At 45.4% G+C, this 22523-nt stretch overlaps 1 protein-coding gene across 1 annotated transcript; it reads right to left on the minus strand.

Moving 5' to 3' along the window:
* Window positions 1–6255: 6255 nt before the first annotated feature.
* On the minus strand, window positions 6256–22448 carry LOC137304396 (nucleus accumbens-associated protein 1-like). The gene is made up of 6 exons (XM_067972975.1): window positions 22359–22448; window positions 16429–17292; window positions 13273–13449; window positions 13009–13114; window positions 12269–12366; window positions 6256–6965 (listed from the first exon to the last, which is right to left on the minus strand). Exons 2-6 carry the CDS (start codon window positions 17264–17266, stop codon window positions 6700–6702), a joined length of 1485 nt encoding a protein of 494 aa, XP_067829076.1. The 5' UTR covers window positions 17267–17292; window positions 22359–22448; the 3' UTR covers window positions 6256–6699.
* Between the last annotated feature and the right edge of the window lie 75 nt (window positions 22449–22523).

Below are 22523 nucleotides of genomic sequence, written 5' to 3' on the forward strand. Positions count from 1 at the left end.
GACAGCGAGTAACTAAACAAGAAGGAAAAAAAACTCGTCTTTTTAATAGTCACAGGCTATGTGATACATAAACTTTACAAGTATTGGTCAATATAAGCAGTAGCTGGAAAAAAATTTATGCACAAGTATTTTGTACAAAACTGTTATGATATTAAAAATGTTGATCAGCACGACCTACATCCATGTGACACTGATATACATGTAAGGCAACAGAGACAACAAGCCCTCAGCAATGAGTCCGGACTTGTGTGATGTTTTTATTTCCCTCTTTAAACTAAATTTAAATTGACAGTAGTTAAGCCAAAATAAGAACTATATATACACATTACCCTAAAAATGCTTTTTTTAAATTATTTTTTTGTTTTAGAAGCTAAAAAAAAAATCCTTTCCTCACAGATTACAGGTAAAAGTGCAGTCATCACTTCAGGACGCCCTTGGCAGGTGAGAGAGGGGCTTTAGATGTTAAAAGGGAGGTGAATTTTGCTGGCTGGCCAAACTGAACGTTGGCAAAGCGGTTCAACCCATTCCCCTTCAATTCTCGGAGCCCACTCTCAGCAAGGTAGTACACAGAGCTCGTCACCTCACTCTTAACCCATAACATTGGGATTCAAATTATTATTTTTAAGTGGAGAAACTGCTGAAATGAGACATTTGGAAATCTTGTATTAAAGCTGTATTATTTCTACTTTTAGAAGTAGTCTACTATCCCATTATCTGGAACCCAGATATTTTTTTTCTCCTTTACATTCTCTTCCCCCGCTTCCCTCAAGTAATATTCCATCAGTGACTTGTTTATACCACCCTGAGTGTTGTACAATAGACATTCTACAACATGGTCTTTTGAGGCGACGGAGCAAGCTATAGTGTGCTTGGTTCACTCGTTAATGAAGAGCCCTAAAGAACAGGTATCCGATGAGGCTGTGGTGGATTGGAGGGCTACAGATTCTCCAAATAAATACACATTTAACCTTGGCTTCAGTATTACAGTGAAATCACTTAACCTTTAACTCCCATTTGGACCAAGAATTCCATTGGACCAAGCCACTTCCCATTCACTCCCATTGTATAGACTTCTATTGATGAAACCACTTCCCATTCACTCCCATTGTATAGACTTCTATTGATGAAACCACTTCCCATTCACTCCCATTATATGCACGTTCGTTGATCAAGTCACTGCCCATTCATTCCCACTGTATACAATTCCATACCCAAGTACAAAATTTTTCCCTAATTGTGGGTTCTCACATTTTATGGTCAGCACGGTAGTCAGTAATCATTTGCACACTAATACTTCTTTTTAGATTATTTTTGTATAAAAGTGTCTGCATTTGGATCCAGTGACAGCACAAGTCATTCTAAACACACTGAAGCACTAATATTTAGTTGATCTTCTCAAGTGCCCAACGTAATTCAATTGATTAGTTTAATATTAAGACATCCTTTATCTCAGTTGCATCTAACTTTCATCTTTCATTGTCATGCGAAGAATTCCAGGGAAACAGATGGCTGAAAGGCAATAATTCAACTAAACAATTTTGATCACGCCATAACCCCCCAACTGCTGACTGTTACTCTTTATAAAAAAACTATTTTGTTTCAAGGTGAGGGATGTTTGTCCCATTTCTAAAACTCTTTCTTGTTTCAGTGTCAGCATCAAGCACACCCAGGTTTGGGCACAATGGTTAGATACTAAGTAAAGCTCCCTCTATCCTGCCCCAACAATGTGCCTCAGCTCCAATTACATTTCTCAAATCAGAGTGTAGGCTCAGAGTGTCAAACTAAGGGCACTTTTGGTCTGCATGTGCAAATACATTTAACATAGGCAGACAGAAGCAGCTTTCATTCCACTAGTCTGAGCAGGATTGGAACATGGGGTCTCCCTGTAGTGCATCGTTGAGGCAGTGCAAGAGAGGCGAAAACTGGAATGATGCTGGTGTCTGATTCTACTGCATCACATGAGCAGCATCAGGATCTGTGGCAGATAAACAGGAAGTATCCTACAGACTGTATTACTCAGTTATTGTAGCCAGTTTCACATATTCTCTTGCCTTTAATGTGCAGTCCTTATTTTTTGGAAGTTTGCCGAGGTGAAGTCTTGGAAAGGTCAGCATACAGCTGCCTAATAAGACACCTCAGAGCCTGTCATCGTAATGCAAATACAGTATGGCTATTCGAGCACTAGGTGTCACCACCATGTTAACAAGTATATCATAAACAGGCAGCGTCTCATTCCCACTCCAACGCTCCCTCTAAAAAGACTTCTGGAATCTACAACTGAAACCCCCCCACCCAAGGATCGGATATGGGAGAGGAAGGCCTGATAGGTCCCACTTGTTTCTTCCTCTTTGTGTCAATGCACCCTTTTCCCCTTGGCCCCTCCCTCTCCTGAAGGCGCTGACTCTGGTTGGATACTGGCCACCTCACCAAGTGACCGTTCTTCATGAATGAATCTGGACAATGACGACGAGGAACGGGCATCACAACCAACCTCGATCCTATCCTCCCCCCAACATTCACACACACGCACTTCCAGCAGAAGTCCCTGAACAGCAGTCAGAAGTGGGAACCCTGACTGATGTTTACCCCCCCCCCCCCCCCCCCCCACCGCTTAACCCGAGGGCAGTAAGCCGATTGTAACTCTCCCATCCTGGCTGAGATCAGCACACTCGGGACTGACTGCAGATCAATCCTGGGACCATACGGTTCACCTACTCACTGGATACATTCATTGGGGGAACCCTGTTTCTTGCAGGTGAGATGCACCCAGACAGTTCTGCTCTTCACCACAAACTCTGATGGTCCTTCTATGACCTCCCAGCCCCATTGTTGTCAGTAAACCTCTGAACTCACATCCTGGAGAGGGAATGGAGTATAAGTGAGATGGAGGAAACGCTCACCAGTTCTAAGTGAACAGTGAAACATGCAATAAAAAAAAATCCCTATAAAACGATTTCTTCTTACAGTACAAGTCTCTCCTCCCATTTTTCAGCCTCTTAGTTGACCAGATCTCACCCTTGCTTCCAAAAGAGTGACTGTAAACTGTCAATAATAACAAGGCTCCTGTCAGGAGGCTACACTTTGCCTCCAGGTAACAGCTAAAAGAAAAAGAAAATCACTGTACAAATACAGTGCATGTTCTCCAGCCATTGTTACTGCAGCAATTTAAGTTCTGCGGTGCTGGGATTCTGCTTGGTATGGCGGGTGACTCACATACTATGTGCACGCACATATGTTTGATTAAAAAAAATCCAGAATTGCGGGCCGGGACCAGTAGATTACAGCGACTGAACGTCATAGTCCGTTTATATTACGTGACTCTGGAATTTTTGTGGGTCGCGTTCCACAATTCCATCTGTTTTTCTGTAAAAACGCAAAAGCCAGTGGTGTTGCCTATAATAAACAAGGGGGCTGCTGTTCCCTATGATCAGGACCACTGGCGGCTGAATAAGTCAAACTGTATTCTTATTCTAGGGGATTCGGGGGGAGCAGGTACTGATGTTTTGGCATCACATCCCATGCTAGAATTGGGAAATGTACCTCCAGGCAACAGAAAGGGGAAACCAGGCTGTGCTTCCTGATCCTTATCAGGTGACTCCTCCTGCAAAGAGAGCGTATGCAGGTGCCAGCTGAGGACAGCATCAGGTTTGACAGTGATGCTCCTCACAGTCGAATAGCCGTCTAGGCTCACAAATGAAGACTGGCTACTTGGCTGAGGTCACAGATGGCTGACCCTGTCGATGGAACTGTACCCAAGTGTGAGTCACCACCTCAAGACAATTGGTCGAGGCCGAGAAGACAGTGCGAGGCTTTTTGAAAACTTGACTGGATTGATAAAGCTTTTAAAAATGGTACAAAGGTGTTGGTGAGTCATTTTACTCTTTTTCTAAGTTTAAAAATGTCCTGAATTTCTTGGGCACCAGAATCTGAACATATATAATACTGAAAAGACCAGACTGCTGAATAGAACGGTGAGTCACTAATTTCTCTCTTATAGTGTTCCTACTTTTAATAGGATTCTCAAAATGGCAGAAAACACTTCAGGAACAGATTTAGGCAGGGTCTTAAAAAAAAAAAGGGAGGGGTGGGATGAGGTAGGATATTGTGATAAAAGAATTTTCTTAAAGGGGAACACGCCTCCTATGGAAACACAGGTGATTGGGGAAATAGAAACCAGCCTTAAAAGGAAAATGCCTATCTGAATGTGGAGTTGGGAGATTGTGTGAATGGCACAGAACGACCCAAGGTAACGCTCTTACCAATGATGATACTCAACATGGCAGGAGGTCGATGCCTTATCTCTCCAATAAAGCCATTATTTAAACACAGTACCTGGTACAATCATCGGACTCCTCCCCGGACTCAAAAGGAAGACTTGGGACGGCCCTACAGTTTTGAACATCTACAATATTGTATATAGGTCTGGGAGGGACTCACTGAGTAACTCTTCCAACTCTACCCCCTCCCCTTCCCTCCACCCCAACCACAGGGCCTTGCTGCAACCCTCCCAGCATCTAAGACCGCACCGACTTTCAGTTTATCGTCTCTGATCATTTTAAACAACTATTGCCTTTTTTCCACAATGTTCTGTGAGCGAGCAGCTGATAACACGGGTTCGCGATACTGACCTGTAACCGGCAGATAGAACGTAGGACAAAGGAAACGGCCATCTTTATAATACTCATTCCGATTGCACATAATCCATAATATCGGAAAAGGTTAGGGAGAGACCAGCTGGTACACAATGGAACCGGTCTCCACCGCGGTTCTTATGCAGGGCTCGCTGGCAATGGTGTCCTTTAATTAAGAAAAAGATGTCAGACCTACGTTGCTGGTCCAGGGCGCTGGTAAACATGGTAATTATGGCGCCAACTGCCTGCTGTTTATACAAGCCTAAATGGCAAAAAAAAGAGCGGTATGATTCCCTTTGAGGACTGAAGGGTCTATTCTAGATTCAGTAACAAACCGACATCCACCCCTATTTAATAAAATAAAACTGTAAAATGCGTAATATTGACATTTTATAGAACTGTAGGAGAATCTTTCTTTGCTAAAGTATGCATTTTCCACAAAGTGTCTCTCCCTTTCTCCGTCCCCCTAAACTGGATGTGTCTATAAGATGACACTTCAATACATCTCACTAATTAAAAAAAAAGTTATTACTATTTCTGTACCTTTTAAAAAATATATTTAAAATGAAACAACGTCTAATTTATAGTCGGTGTGTTGGTGTCCTGTGTTAAGCTCAGTACAATCTCGAGCACCATTCCCCTATTTCACATTGCTGGCTTTGGTAACCCACGGGAGCAGATGTCCCGCAATTTATTTTGTCAGTTTTGTGCTCATCAAGGTGAGGGATGGAACATCCTAGGTCAGGTACAGTACCATTTGATGGAGAGTAGAACTCTGCTACACTGCCCCAGCAATGAAGAGCACCCCAACCATGCCTGTTCAGACGTGCCAGAGTTTGTGCACAATCTACATCTTCCAGAATGAACCAGTCTCAACATCAGAGATCGCATCATAGAGAAGGTCAGTGGATTAACAAGTTAACGTATGCATGGTCCATGTGATCACCAGGACTGGGGTCGGAGAGGAATTTTCCAGGGTATTTTTTCCCTTATCAGCCCTGAGTTTTTTTTGCCTCTCCTCGGAGATTCCTTGGCTTTGTTAATTATGTAAATTGTATCTGTAGGGACATATAATGGGGTGGGTGAAGAACAAACATGGCCAATGAAAGGATTTGGGAAAGAATTTAATAGGATATGCTGAGACACGGTGAGGTAAGAGGGGAAGTATTTTTTGACCGGTTCTTGGGAAATTTGAGCCACTTGGAACACTTTGTTAAAGAGATATTGAGATGCAATCGCCTCACCAGGTTTAACAATATTAAATCAAATCACACACTTTAGCAGAGAAAGTCTGTAAAATAGTCAGCACAACCCAAACACCAGCCAGAGCGATTTCAGTAAACCGGGAACGAATTGGAGCAAACAATCTCAATGTGTGAAGTCTGCCCTTATTTATCAGCACAAACTATGTATCATAAAGCAGCGCTGCTGCAGTCCTCAAAGGGTTAAAAATTGTGATTGCAGTAAAAAGAGCAGTTTAAAAAAAATTCCTTCAAGACCATAGCTTATGAGACTATTATTAAATATTACTGTAGTGTTGATTTAGTGAAACAAAAACTGGATGCGCATAAAGGACACAAACTTTGCGTCAACTCCAGGCTCCCCCCCCCCCGCCCAATCCCCAACTCAGAATGGTGTCACCTTCAGAACTTTAGACTGAGAGGGAGGAAGGGCCAGGAACGAAGAAAACCAACTTGAGAGTTAGAAATGTAACAGTCTCCATTTCGGATAGGATGCCTCAACATACCCGATTAATCTAGGCCGCAAGTGTTCAGGGTTCAATCTAGGCAGAGTCTTTAAGCGATTGGCACATCCATGTGTTGTGTACCCTTTCCACCTACAACCTATGGACGTGCGCAATACCTAACCCATTACATCCCTCCACCTACTCTGTACACACACTTTCACATCTTAAAGACTCACTGATGCAGAATAAATAGTTTGTTTTCTTTCTGTACCACCGAACAGTACTTGTGTGCACAAAGATGCCAGATTTTGTGTTCCGCCACTCATGTTTCATTCTAGATTGAACCCTGCATTTTGACACCTCCCTCCAAGATGGCTCCCGTCACTGGGCGGACTCCAAGGAAGATCCTGCCTCGCCCTCGTGATTGGTGGCGTCGAAGCCCTGCTCCGCGTTCAGTACGTCGGATTCCAGGCTGACCCCGGTAGTGTCCGAGATAAAGGAATGGTAGGCGTCTCCCTCCACCATCAGCAGCTTCAGCTTGGGAATCCAGCTCTTGCGGACCACCCGACGAGCATTGGTGCACATGTCCGCTGCAATGGCGTTCATCTCGCTCTCCTTGAAGTTGGGGGCGAAGTTCTGGCAGTAGACTTCGGGGGGGGGGGGGGGGAGAAAGGCACCAGCGTTAGAACAATTTGGTTCCCTCTGTTTCCTGATCTCAAATATTCAACACCACAGTTTCTTTTAAATTCCCTCCCAGTTTTCTCCTGTCCCAAAGGCCTGGACTCTTGCTGGGGATATGGTTCCATGGGGCCTGGCTGTTCTCTAGCATTTAGTGACCGTTCTCCATGAGTGAGACTATACGGGTGTCTGCTGGTTGTGAAGGGCATCACCGCCTTTCCAACGGTCTCTCCATAACAATCAGAAACGGGAACCCTGGCTGATTATTTTTCCCTCTCTAGCCCACGGTGCTCAATACGTGCGGCGAGTAGTTAGACCAAGGATTCTGAAGTAAAGTCCATTCACAATATGTCCCAACAAAGTCAAATTGGAAAAAGTGATTGGTGCAACAATGATACTGGTTCACGATAAGCGTGATTATCACTCAGAGACCAGTGTTTCCATTGCCGTCAAGTTTTTTTAATGCTAAATTGCAGTACTTGGGTCTCGTATTGATGTGGCAAGTATTGATATTTGCAGGGTGTTGCACCATATCAAATCATTGTCTTACCCATGATATCCTGAGCATGCTTTGTAAACAGGACCTGCGAATATTTACTAAACCATGCGACAGGCCGATCACAGTACTGGAGCGACTTTTATTCTCATTATTCTGATGGGCTGTTCAATTTAGATATTATCACATTCCTCTTGTCCCATACTTCTTTGCCATTTCTCTGAGGTCAGCATACTTTTCTGTCTGTCTGCCAGCTCAGTGTCTCAGGAATTGTGTATTTTTTATATTTTCCATGTTTACTGGCACCAGAAGGACGTCTTTTGCTGTACGTTAATGGAACAATTTTTGCATTGCCAGCATTGTTGACAGAGTCTTACAGAAGTTGGGGCAGGTCCACCAAACGCCTCGATTTTAAAATTATCCTCGTGTTCAAATCCGCCCATGGCCCCATTCCAGCTCTGTAACCTCCTCCAGTCCTACACCCCACCCAGTGCTCTGCGTTTCTCCAACTCTGACCTCTTGTGCATCCCCCACTTCTTTCATCCACCATTAGTGGCCATGCCTTAAGCTGCCTAGGCTCTAAGCTCCCTAAACCTCTCCACCTATCTCTCCTTCTTTAAGATCCCCCTTAAAACTTATCTCTTTGACCAAGCTTTTAGCAACCCATCCTACTATCTCCTTCTTTGGCTCGGTGTTATTTTTTGTCTGATTATGCTGCTTGGGATGTTTAAATTAAAGGCGAGATATAAATGAAAGTTTTCAGTTTTCGCAAGGAGTCCCCACACAGAAAGGTTTGAAAACTATGGATGGAAACTCATCATAAATCTATTTTAATTCATTTAATTAAAAAAAATGTATTTAATTAGAACTTGGTATGTTTATATTTCATTATACTGGAACAGCCAGGTAGCAATGCTAATGGAATGAGAGTGTGCAAAACTTGAGAGGGAAAAATCTATTTGAATAAATGTCTTGGTGCTCATTTAATTTCATGGTTGATGCAGCAGTTTTCCCAGAATACTCCAATAACCTGCATCCAACCAGCAAGTGAAAGGAAACAGCACAGCTGGTTTGACACCAGGATCGACTGCTCCACTTATCCAGCTGCAATAACAGATGGGAGTGGGAACTACCTGACAAATGGGGCATAAAGGAGCAATTTAAGTTAAAAAAACACAAGACTAATTAGCAATTGCCATGATCAGGCTGAGCCCTGCCCATGCAGTTGACTGGCAGCTCTGAAGGTAGAAAAACACACAGTAATTAGTGCACCTCATCGACACAGGTTTGAGTGGCAATTTAAAATTAATTACAGCTTTTTACATTTTTTTTCTTCTTTAAAACAGATTTTCTCTCTCCCTCCTCTCCCCAAGGTGCTGACTCGTTGATGAGGAAACAGGGCCTGTTGTCTTCTGGCACCTCACTCAAGTGGCCATTCTTTACATGTGAGCCTAGACAGTAAGTGTTAGCAGCCTGTCTGACGGCAGGAGCATCACTGTAATGCCCAATTCTACCAGCTCTCCCCTTCCCAGCTGTGATCGGCCACCACAGCAGAGAATTGCAGCTTATAAACCGTGTACCGATGTGGCGGGCTAGAAGTCCTTTACAAACGGCCTTTGAAGGACTGGCAGATGATTTGCATGGTATTGTGATATGCCATGGAGATCGCTGTTTCGAACCGTTGTTCTCCTAACACAGAGAGAGAGTTCCTCATCTCAGCCAGGCTGTCACGGTTAGCAGCATGATGAGAAGAGGCACTTCCCTCATAGGCAGGGAGCAGGAGACATTCCAAAGGGAAACAAACTGTTCGCAACTAGTTACAGTGCGAGGGAAGTGAGATACAGGTTACTCAGCTATCACAGCACTGGCAGGACGCAATGAATGTCCCTACGTGTCAATTGGTGACTTATAACAAAAACAACTTGTATTTATATTTGGAGGAGGGGACCGAGTGTAACATTTATATCGATTTGGAGGAGGGGACCGAGTGTAACATATCAAAGTTTGCAGATGGTACAAAGATGGGAGGGAAAGTAGAGAGTGAGGAGGACATAAAAAACCTACAAGGGGATATATACAGGCTGGGTGAGTGGGCGGAGATTTGGCAGATGCAATACAATATTGGAAAATGTGAGGTTATGCACTTTGGCAGGAAAAATCGGAGATCAAGTTATTATCTCAATGGCGAGAAACTGGAAAGTACTGCAGTACAAAGGGATCTGGGGGTCCTAGTGCAAGAAAATCAAAAGGTTAGTATGCAGGTGCAGCAGGTGATCAAGAAGGCCAACGGAATGTTGGCTTCTATTGCTAGGGGGATAGAATATAAAAACAGGGAGGTATTGCTGCAGTTATATAAGGTATTAGTGAGACCGCACCTGGAATACTGCATACAGTTTTGGTCTCCATACTTAAGAAAAGACATACTTGCTCTCGAGGCAGTACAAAGAAGGTTCACTCGGTTAATCCCGGGGATGAGGGGGCGGACATATGAGGAGAGGTTGAGTAGATTGGGACTCTACTCATTGGAGTTCAGAAGAATGAGAGGCGATCTTATTGAAACATATAAGATTGTGAAGGTGCTTGATTGGGTGGATGCAGTAAGGATGTTCCCAAGGATGGGTGAAACTAGAACGAGGGGGCATAATCTTAGAATAAGGGGCTGCTCTTTCAAAACTGAGATGAGGAGAAACTTCTTCACTCAGAGGGTGGTAGGTCTGTGGAATTTGCTGCCCCAGGAAGCTGTGGAAGCTACATCATTAAATAAATTTAAAACAGAAATAGACAGTTTCCTAGAAGTAAAGGGAATTAGGGGTTACGGGGAGCGGGCAGGAAATTGGACATGATTTTAGATTTGAGGTTAGGACCAGATCAGCCATGATCTTATTGAATGGCGGAGCAGGCTCGAGGGGCCGATTGGCCTACTCCTGCTCCTATTTCTTATGTTCTTATATAGCGTCTTTAATGTAGTAAAATGTCCCAGGAGCGTAATCAGACAAAAATTGTCACCGTGCCATAGATGGAGACATTAGGACAGGTGACCAAAAGCTTGGTTAAAGAGGTAGGTTTTAAGGAGTGTTTTAAATGAGGAGAGAGGGAGAGGTTTAGGAAGGGAATTCCATAACTTAGGGCCTAAACAGTTGAAGGCACGGCTGCCAATGGAGGGACAAAGGAAGTAGGGTATTCACAACAGGTCAGAATTGGAGGAACAGAGTTCTTGGAGGATTATAGGGCTGGAGGAGGTTATAGAAATAGGCGAGGGCTAGGATATGGAGGAATTTGAACACAAGGATGAGAATTTTAAATTCGAGGCACTGGGAGCCAATGTAGGTCATTTGCAGTGGTTTGAAACCAGCAGATTTCAAACAATTTAGTTATATTTCTCATACACAAATCCCAGTTATATCCAGTTTTGTATTATTCCCCCTTTGTGTGGAATGTGTTACAAAAGTTTATTTCTCTTTTTCCCTAACCTATTACTTTAAATCCACAGCACCCCACTAAAAGTGCAGTCAGTTATAATTTTAAACCCCTCCCTTTTGCTGCAGCCTTAACATGACACATGCCATTTCCCTGACTGAGGGGCTGTGCAGGGGGACCTTCTCTTGGGCTTTAGCAGTGCTGTATGTTAAACAGCCACCAGGAGGCATGTGAGAGCACACAGTCCAGTTTAATTCCCCTCTCATTATCTTCTCCCCATGTTGGTGACTGGTGCCAGGCATGGTTCCCTGGGCACTGGCATCTCCCCGATACCCCATCCGAACGGGCATTCTTCATCAGTGAGGCTATTCAAATAAGAGGACTTCATAACCAAGCCAGATCTTGCCCGCACTCTATATTTCCAGCAGGAATCACTGGCTATCAATCCCTGCCTGATTTGTCCCCTCCTTAGACTAGGGGTACTGAGACCTATTGAAGCACTCTCGCCATTGCTTGGGCAGATATATATATATATATACTTTTTTTTAAAAGTAAAAATAATTTCTCCTTCTCCTTGTTGTGTCAGGTGGTTGGGTGGATGGGAGGCAGCAGAGAAAAGAGAGAATTCTGATCCCCAGTCAGATCCCAGCCAAGATGGGGACGGCATATATTTGAAATCCAAGAGGAAAATCCTCGTCCTACCACTCTGTGTGGCAGTACATTGGTATAACAACCCCCCACTGCACTGGGCTTTCAAACCGGGGTCCCTGGACCCCAGGGGTGGGGCAAGATGGGATTCCAAGGGCTCAGTGAGTTCATCAGATTTCTGTGTTTCTCTGTACATGTTGGTATTACTAGTGCTGCTTTACACTGACTTAAAAAAGAAATACTGCAAAGTGGGAACAGTTTCATTTGGGCAGCAGACATTTATCTTCTGAATAAAAACGTGAAATGCTGGAAACACTCCGTAGGTCAGGCAGCATCTGTAGGGAGAGAGGGAGAAACAGAGTTAACATTTCAGGAAACGTTAACGCTGATTCTCACTCTCCACAGATGCTGCCTGACCTGCTGAGTGCTCCCAGCATTTTCTGACTTTATTTCCGATTTCCAGCATCTGCAGGATTTTGTTTTTGACTTATCTTTAGAAGTTAGGACGGGGAGGGGGAAGTGGCCCCGAGATTGTGTCAATATTTACAACGGACCTGCCCCTCCCTCCCTCCCCAAACAGAAACATTTGGAAAACTTTGTACTGGGTCACTCCCTCTGATTGTTACAGTCTGTACACATCCACAGATGCTGCTGAAGCCACCGGTGCCTTGGCTGCCCTGTGAGCACAGAGTCAGGTCCCACGTTACTCACTTTTCACAGCGTTGAGGACCCGGCTGTCCAGAGGCTTCCTGCTCGGGTCATTTGTGGAGGAGCGGATTCCGGTGCCACAGCTGTTTGCCAGCGTATTCCTGCAGCGGGAGAGGGAATTAGGATAAAATGAACTGCGTGCCTAAACAAATCCGCAGAATGTTGCGGTGTGAACAGCTGCTTTCCCACTCAAATCCTTTCGAGGGCAGTTAACTCTCTTGGAATAGGCTGCTCTCTGGTGCCTTGTTTTATGAAACTTTCTGGAACTCGGGCTGAATTTACAACTCTCCCTCTCCCTCCCCCGAAAACGCTGGCACACTAAACGTCGGCAGGTTACTCAAGCATGAGGGGCGTGCACTCAGTCCCTGACTGCTTAATGCAAAGCATCAGAGTTTAAGGGACGGCTGGTACCTTCAGTCCGAATAGGTGCTCCTTCATTTACCCTTTAGCCTCATTCTCTCTCTCTCGGTTGCAATATTTCCGTCTGTACTTCATCGTACCTTTTGACATTTAATCACTCCTGCCCTCCACTCTATCGCAGACCTCTCCCTTTTGTTCTTTTCCTGGCTCCGTACTTGCTTAAAAGCTGTTCATCTTTAACATCTTCCAGTTCCAATGAAAGGTCAACGACCTGAAATGTTAACTCTCTCTCCCCGCAGAGGCTGCCTCACCTGCCGAGTGTTTCCCAGCACTTTTTTTTTAAATTCCTTTTTTTATTTCACTTTGTTTCCTGCTCATCTTACCGGTCAAAAAAGGACGCGAGCAGCCTTCGGAGCAGGACTTTGTGGCGTGTCCCTGCGCAGACATGGCAATTCATTAACTGGGCTCGAGTGATAAAGACGCTGGTTCCTGTCAAAAAAAAAGAAACTCAAGAGATTGCTCTTCACAACATTAAACAGCCCAGACATGAGCAGGGCAACCGCTGGTGTGAGGTCCAACCTGGTGGAGCAGCTGGGGAGCGGGAAGGCCTCGTTTGCGGTGAAAGGTGTCTGATTCGTGGCCTGTACCTGTTACAAGTTCCAGTTTCTCAGTGGGATCCCCCTCCGCGTAGAGCTTGGGGTGACATCGGTTTCCAATCTGGGTGATCAGTTCAGCTGGCAACGCCGCCAGGTCTCTCCTCATCCGCACCCTCGAGCGGGCGTCTGTGGTCAGGTGATCTGGCAGGGCTTCGACCCGCTCGGCCGCTGGCAAGAAGACAAAAAAAAACACGGATCTGGTGGTAAAGTATGTTACATAGAATTTAGAGTACAGAAACATGCCATTCGGCCCAACTGGTCTATGCTGGTGTTTATGCTCCACACGAGCCTCCTCCCAACTTACTTCATCTCACCCTATCAGCATATCCTTCTATTCCTTTCTCTCTCAGGTTTTTATCCAGCTTCCCCTTAAATGCATTAATGTTATTTGCCTCAACTATTCCTGGTGATAGAGAGTTCCACATTCTAACCACTCTCTGGGTAAAGAAGTTTCTCCTGAATTCTTTATTGGATTTATTAGTGACTATCTTATATTTATGACCCCTAGTTTTGGTCTCCCCCACAAGTGGGAATATCTTCTCTACGTCCAGCTTACCAAACCCTTTCAAATTTTAAAGACCTCTACTAGGTCACCCCCTGCCTTCTCTTCTCCAGAGAAAAGAGCCCCAGTCTGTTCAATCTTTCCTGATAGTTATATCCTCTCAGTTCTGGTATCATTGTAAATATTTTTTGCACCTTCTCCAGTGCCTCTATATCCTTTTTATAATATGGAGACCAGAACTGTGCACAGTACTGCAAGGTTTGATACAAGTTTAACATAACCTCTCCCAGTTTCTGGTTCTGATGAAGGGTTTACATCCGAAACATTAATCGATCCTTTCTCCCCAAAGATGTTTACAAAGGTGCTGTGTATTTTTCTAGGTTTTATTTCACCAGTGCACGATCCAGTGCGCAGCACAGGGAAAACAAGGGAATTCTTACTTTACTTTAGCAAACTGTTTACTGCGATGATGTGCACAAGACAGTAGATGGCCGAGGAAAACGCAGAACAAAATTCTGTTCAGTACAACAGGCTCGGACATTCAAGTAACACAACTTGGGGCTGGACAGTCCATCAGGCCCCGGACACATTCAGAGGTTTGTCTTTTGTTCTTTCTCAGTCTGTCACCGGCTGGTACAGAAGCAGCAGACCAGGTAAGTAATTAAAACTGCTCCACGGGAGGTCAGGACCAGACAGGGCATCAGTAGCAGTGTTCTTCAAATGCAAGATGATTGTTAATTACACTGCCAGGAATCTAGGTGACTCTGAAGGTGTTTTTAAATTAGAACAGGTGACGAGAGATGCTGAGTCTCCCTCCTCCGACTGCTCCCCATGGTATAAACATCCCCACACCCGGGCATGCTCGACCAATGGAAACCCTGGAAATCTGCTGTCACATTAAGGGGGTTGGTCACATTGAATTTACAGCACAGAAACAGGCCATTTGGCCCAACTGGTCCATGCTGGTGTTTATGCTTCACATAAGCCTCCTCCCAACCTACTTCATCTCACCCTATCAGCATATCCTTCTATTCCTTTTTCCCTCATGTGTTTATCCAGCTTCCCCTTAAACACATCTATGCTATTCACCTCAACTACTCCTTGTGGTAGCGAGTTCCACATTCTCACCACTCTCTGGGTAAAGAAGTTTCTCCTGAATTCCCTATTGGATTTATTAGGGACTTTCTTATATTTATGGCCCCTAGTTTTGATCTCCCCCACAAGTGGAAACAACATCTCTACGTCTAACCTATCGAACCCTTTCATTATCTCAAAGAGCTCTATCAGGTGAAGGAGGAGCAGATCCTCATCTCCACCGAGACACCAGCTCGATCTCCACCTTTCACAGTGGAGCCCAGAGCGACCGTGCCCAACTTTAAATGTAAAAGAAGGAGAGGGACAAAATAAGGAGAGGGAAACACTGGATAACATGAATGCGCCCTGAAATGTTCCCAATTTGAGAGTGAGGTCGGATATGTTTGGGGATATTCGGAGAAATGAACGTAATGAACATGAAGGGGCCCATGTTGTTCTGCATTTTCCCCCCTCAACTACTGACTCCCAGTACAAGCCAGCTTCACTTTTCTACCTTGAGCTCCAAACTCGATCTTCCCACCATCACAGATTTGTGGCACTTTACGTTTTGTTTGTAAGTCACCACGACAGAGGTTTCTTTTAACCAACGTGATTGTTGCAGTTTGGACACCATCCTCTCATCTCCCAGGAACGGTGACGATCCATCTGGTTTTCCAGTGCCGGATCTATCAAAAAGCTGTATGCGCCAAAAACTCACTGTCACCCGTGCGCCAAACACTCTCCGTCACTCGTGCGCCAAAAACTCACCGTCACCCGTGCGCCAAACACTCCCCGTCACTCGTGCGCCAAAAACTCACCGTCACCCGTGCGCCAAACACTCCCCGTCACCCGTGCGCCAAACACTCACCGTCACTCGTGCGCCAAACACCCCCCCGTCACTCGTGCGCCAAAAACTCACCGTCACCCGTGCGCCAAACACTCCCCATCACTCGTGCGCCAAACACCCCCCCGGTCACTCGTGCGCCAAACACTCCCCGTCACTCGTGCGCCAAACACCCCCCCCGTCACTCGTGCGCCAAACACCCCCCCGTCACTCGTGCGCCAAACACCCCCCCGTCACTCGTGCGCCAAACACCCCCCCGTCACTCGTGCGCCAAACACCCCCCCGTCACTCGTGCGCCAAACACCCCCCCGTCACTCGTGCGCCAAACACCCCCCCCGTCACTCGTGCGCCAAACACCCCCCCGTCACTCGTGCGCCAAACACCCCCCCGTCACTCGTGCGCCAAACACCCCCCCGTCACTCGTGCGCCAAACACTCCCTGTCAGGCGTATATCAAACAGCTCTGCTCAGGCAGGTGCGCAGCTTTTTTCTGAGATAACCTGCCCCGGCCTGATGTTGGACTGAGCAAAAGAGGCAAATGTCCCTCCTGCCTGATATAGGAAATGCTCAGCCACCTGTCCTGCCCCCACCTATCCACAACCTCAGTTACAGCCGAGAAAAGAGACTCAAATGTTGCAAAATCACACGGAGCCAATGCAGTTCCCCTTTAAATTAGTGATCTAGATGTTGCCACTATTAAGTAGCAGGATAATGGATGGCAGGCTTACCTGGCTGGCCCACATTCATCATGCTGTACATAGTGTACATGTTACAGATCTGTCGGTAATGCTCCTCCGTCATATCCTCGCTGCCTTCCTCCTCCTCGTCCTCTTCATTTTGATAGGAGTTTGGACTGTCACTGGTGTAGGCGCTGGAGGTGCCGGGACTGGTGCGGTCTGAGCTGCCTGGCCCTCCTCCTCCTCCTCCACACCCCTGCTGCCTGCTGGCGGAGGTGCCATGGGAAACCCGAGCTAGCTTGGAACCCACGCTCCCATTCCCCTCCCTCTGGCCATTGTCCCACAAACGCTTGCCGATGGGGGTGAACTGCACGGAGTCCGATTCGGCCTGCTCCGTCTTGACGCGGGAGACGAGCGAGAGGGGTGTGGCCGACACCGAGCGGGAGGCCTGGGCCGGGCTCGGAGGCTCCGAGGGCGTCTCCTCCGCCTGGAGCCCCTGGGAGTCGCACCGCGGCGAGCTGACCTTCAGGCAGAATTCCGTTTCCTTGTCCATTATCTGCTGGATCTGGAGGAAGCCGGCCGTGTACATGAGGAGGAACTGGTCGCCCATGTTCATGCTGAGTCTGCCCGTGTAACAGAACGACAGGATCTGCTGGAAGGACTGCGGCTGCACGGCTGCGGGTAGCTCAAAGCTCGTGCAGTTGTTTGAGCTGAACAGGTCTCGGAAGTAGGAGCTGCTCGCCGCCAGCACAGCACGGTGAGCCTTGAAGGCCTGTCCCTTGACAACAATGGAGACATCACAGTACAGGCTCTGGAGCCGCTGCTCATTCAGACATTCCAAGATATTATTCCCAAAGTTCGGAATCTCCATTTGCAGGGTCTGAGCCATGGTATCTGCTCAGCACACCGCAATATCTGCCAGCACAGAAGAGGAGACAGGAGGGTTAGTGTTTTAAAAATGTTACATGTAGCATTTCCCCTGCAAAAACCTCCACACTCTTCCTTTTCAGCTGTGGCTCAGTGGGTAGCACTCTTGCCTCTGAGTCAGAAGGATGTGGGTTCAAGCCCCACTCCAGAGACTTGAGCACAAAATCTAGTCTGACACTCCCAGTGCCAGTACTGAGGGAGTGCTGCACCCTCAGATGTGCTGTCTTTTGGTGAGATGTTAAACCGAGGCCCCGTCTGCCCTCTCAGGTAAACGTAAAAGATCCCATGGAAGAACAACACTGGAGTTCTCCCCGATTTCTTGGTCAATACTTATCCCTCAATCAACATCACCAAAAAGCTGATTATCTGGTCATGAAACGCGTTGCTGTTTGTGGGATCTTGCTGTGCACAAGTTGACTGCCGTGTCTCCTACATTACAACAGTGACTACACTTCAAAAAGTACTTCATTGGCTGTAAAGCGCTTTGCAATGTCCTGAAGTTGTCAATGCAAGTCTCTGTTTTTCAGTGATGTTGGTTGATGGATTAATATTACTCCTTCCCTAAAAGGACCTTAGTGATTTTTACGACAATACGACAGCTTCCTGGTTACTCTTTTATTTCCAGATTTTTTAAAAACCAAATTCAAATTCTCAAACTGCCATGTTGGATTTGAACTCACGTTCTCTGGATTATTAGTCCAGGCCTTACTAGTCCAGTAAGATATTCAAAAAATGCCTGCCTCTGGGTACAGAGGGCATCAAGGCTGTAGTCTCTGCACCCACCCTTTTGACTGTGAAAGATCAGGTCAGGTGGGCAGGTAAAAGTCCCGGAAAGAGAGGGAAAATTCCAGAAAAAAAAAACTCCTTGTGGATAAAGAAAGTTTTTAAATGGCCTTTTAACATGTCAACATAGATAGTGCCTGAAGTGTGATGTCATCACAAAAAGCTGAGCACCAGTCCCTCCAAGGCGGTGAACAGCCTGCTGTCAGCAAGTGCAAAACCTTTACTTTGAGGCTTGTTTTCACTGTGCAGATGAAAAAATTTTAAATAGTGTTTGAAACCAGGCATCAGAGGTGTTTACAATGCTTGAAATTTATCTTTAACAAAGCTCAAGGGAATTCGTCCGTGGCATTTAAAAAAAACCTTAATCATGAGGCTCTTCAATTATTCACATTCAATGCAGTGTTTGTCACGAGCATTATTTAGCATACCAATACACTGTAGGAGAAATTGCAATTAAGCCAATACACTTTAATGGTGTGCCAAAAGCTTATTGTGTTATAACTCATCACCTCAAATTGCTCCTACCACGAGTGACAGACCTGCACCCATCAGGACTTCACCCAAGTATTATACAGCTTAAACTGCTCTCTCCAAATACAACCCACATTTGGATGTTCAAAGTCTATAATTATAGTGCAGTATTTTTGAACAGTTCAAGTGGAAATAGTAAGAAAATTTATCAGGCTGCTACTGTGTGCCTCACGACACTGAAACTTGCAGATAACCCCTTGTCCTATAGATCCACTATGTACAAGATTGTTAACAATAACTTGTATTTATGTAACACCTTTAATGTAGAAAAACATCCCAAGGGGCTTCACAGATGCAGAGATGGATTTGGAGCCAAAGAAGGAGAGGTTGTGAAGAGAGACCGAAGGCTTGGTCAGTAAGCCTTTCTGAAGTTTTTTTGTGACTCTATGTCTCTCATCTCATCTCTCTCTTCACTTAGCGACAATCCAATTCATTCCTAATCACCGGGGAGGGAGGGGAGAGCCAACGACTCTCTCCCACCTCTTGGGAAGCTGCACAAAAACCAACCCTGGGCTATCTCTCCCTTTGGCTTCCCCATCCTTCCCCCATGGGGAAATACAGGACCTCACTCAGCCCCTCCCTCCCCGGTGTGTGAGAGATTGAACACTCATTATGGAGAAGAATCGCAGGTGCTCCCAAACACCGTGCTATTGTCTGCTTAATTACTGCTCGCTACCCGAAAACAACTCACCTAAAGAGGAGGCAAACTTCTGGTTTCAGAACTTGTTTCCATTGAGTAACCTAGTGCAGAGCAAAGGCCCGTACAAGTCCCACTCCAGAGACCTGAGCACAAAATCTAGGCCGACACTCCCAGTGCAGTACTGAGGGAGTGCTGCACTGTCAGAGGTGCCGTCTTTCAGAAGGGACGTTAAAATGGGGCCCCGTCTGCCCTTTCAGGTGGACCTGAAAGTTGCCAGGGCATTATTTTCAAGAAGAGCAGGGGAGTTCTCTCCGGTGTCCTGGCCAATATTTATCCCTCAACCAACATCATTAAAAACAGATTATCTGATCACCTCATTGTTGTTTGTGGGATCTTGCTGTGTGCAAATTGGCTGCCGCGTTTCCTACATTACAACAGTGACTACACTTCAAAAAGTACTTCATTAACTGTAAAGCGCTTTGGGACGTCCTGAGGTCGTGAAAGGCGCTATATAAATGCAAATCTTTCTTTCCTTTGATTCAAAAGAGTAGAAGAAAAGGCGAGATGAATCAGGTAGTCGTAGTTAGGATATGGGCAAGCTTAGGTTGTGAAGGAAGAAGTGAAGACCGAGGGCAGCAAGGAGTTGCTCAGTTTTGGAGTCCTGAGAAAGAACGAGTTGGAATAGGAAGCTGAGTGATGTGTCATGATTTCAACACACTGAGGATGTAGGGAGGGCGAAAGGGTATAAACAAGAGAGGACAGTTCACTTGTTCAAAGGATCAATGTCTTTTGCAGTATCAATAAAATAAAGACCAGAAAGGTTACAATGGAAGGAGAGGGTGAGGGAGAGATCAGAGGCTAAAGGGGAGTAAAGTTTCAGCTATCAGATTAGAATGTTAAACTAAATTCCCGATCAAAGTTGCACCAAAAATGTCTGTAATTACAAAACCACAGGTGTGTTTCAGAATCCAGTCCTAAGTATTAACCTCTGTCAATACTGAATTAAAGAGCACAGGGATTGTTCAGTGATACAAGTTGAACTACAGATTTTCTTCCCTTTTGTACACACTACACAGGGCAATAGGTACCACGGATGGTCTTTCACAGGTTTCATTCATTTGGAAGAGGGAAGTGCTGGCAACACTGGCACTTTGGTCAGCTTCTGAGAATCAGCACCAGTCCAAGACAAGGCTCTCCAATGCCTCAGTTGGAAGAAATACAGCCCAGTTTGGAACTGAGCCTTACAAAGCAGACTGATCCCAGATTCCATTCCCTGCCAGTGCTTAGTAAGCTAATCTCAGCTGGGGTGGAAATCCGGGGAACTTTGATTGGTCTCAGTCCTAGGCTTCTGCTCAATCCAGTGATTCCTGACCAAAAGTGCCCATGTGTGAAACTTAGGTACGATAAGATTAGGCTTGGCTGGGATTCCTTCCCCCACAGTTGAATAACCCGCTGACTTTCACTGTCCACACGCGCACACATGAAGAAAGCAGAAAGAGGGAGGCCGGTGCAAGTGGAACTGTACCCCAATATGAGTCATGACCTTTAAAAGGGGGGAACATCAGAAGGAGCAAATAGGGGAAAACACAAGCTCAAGATTGTTTTACAGCCTTTCTATACTTAACTACAATTTTCAGAGGACAGGAAAACTATAATTTTCAGATGACAAGAAAAATTGTGCACTGACACATTATACCATTATGACTGCTCTGCTATTGAGACCAGGTTCTGTAATAGAATGCAAAAGGCAATTGAAAGCAGCATTGCAAAGAGAGATATAATTACTAAATGCAATGCTCACAAAGTAAAATAACTATCATGTCACTCACAAGCTGCATACCGAATTGTTCTGTTTTTATAAATTTGGTGCTGATCAAGGTGAGGGAATTTAATGCTGGGGAATGGAATTGGTGTCCAGTGTCAGCACTAAGCACTCCCAGATCATTGGTACAGGTCACTTAACTGTGGAGTAAAGGTAGTTGTATTCTGTCCCAACAGCATGGGTCAGCTTCAAGCTAAGGCACCCCCCACTGCACCAGTGTGGCATTTTCTTCCATTTCGCACAGCACCTTCACCATCGGCCTCTTCAAATCACGTTGTCAATTTAGTAGCAGGCTTTTACTGTGGGCCGATGGGCACAAAGAACTGAGTGGAGACTTCCCAGACCTATTACAGATTGCAGAGGGGGCTGGATTTGAACAGGGATTCTCAGAGGTGAACAGCCACGTCTAACCCATTGTACCACACAGCTATTTTTCTTTTTTTTTTATTAACAGTTATGGCAATCCCAGAGACACTGCCGGACCTGCCAGCTGAAAAATAGGCTCACATTTTTAAACAAAGTTTCATTCCCGAGATCCATCTGTTTTTGTTTCATTGCATTTGGAATTACTCTATCTGCTCTTGGCTGAACCACAATTAATACTTTATATATTGGGATCTCTTCAAATCTCCCAGAATCATACTGTAAAACAAACTCTGCATGACATGCAAATTAACTCTCTCTTAATAAGTAAAGATATAGCTGTCCTGTTACACACAAGCCTAGTTACAAACAACCTGTTAGTGACTATCTTAATTTGACTTAGAAAATAGATAATAAACCAGTGTCCCTGTGTTATGATTTCTCCTAATATTGAACCAATACATTACAAAACACACACACTAAACAAATCATCCATTTTCTCATTAAAAAAGGACAATCCTCTAACTGAAATCAAGTTTCCCCCACCATCATTTTTTTCTTAAAAATTAAAACAAAATCTGTCCTTTAATTAAGACTTGCAGCAGAACAGAAAAAAAATATATAAGTTTTAGAAGTAATAATTTTTTTAACAAAAAAAAGTGCAGGTTGAATAGTTTGCTGCAGCTTTTTAAGTTTTGTTTGCTGTCCAACAGGCCCCATCCCCCCACACACACACACACACACACCGGCAGAGTCTGCACACATCCCCAAAACACAGAGAAAACACACAAAGGGGGGGATTAAATATGGGGGGAGGGACAATAAAAACACCCCCTCCAGAGTCTGTCATGTTATATAAATAAAAGAAATGATGCAACTTGGAAGATAATCTAGGGCTGGAGGCTCACAACTCACCCCAATGTCTATAAATGCTTGCAAGCAGCTTTCTCTCCCAGACCCTAGCAGCAGCCATTCATTGTCAAGACAGCCAGCGCCTAGCAACCGAGCGCCGAGCGCATCGATACCCCCCCCCCCCCCTCTCCTCCTCCTCCCCCCCGCAGCCGAGCGCCGAGCGATCGA

The sequence above is a fragment of the Heptranchias perlo genome, chromosome 37 (genome assembly GCF_035084215.1).
Source record: "Heptranchias perlo isolate sHepPer1 chromosome 37, sHepPer1.hap1, whole genome shotgun sequence".
Classification (NCBI taxonomy): domain Eukaryota; kingdom Metazoa; phylum Chordata; class Chondrichthyes; order Hexanchiformes; family Hexanchidae; genus Heptranchias; species Heptranchias perlo.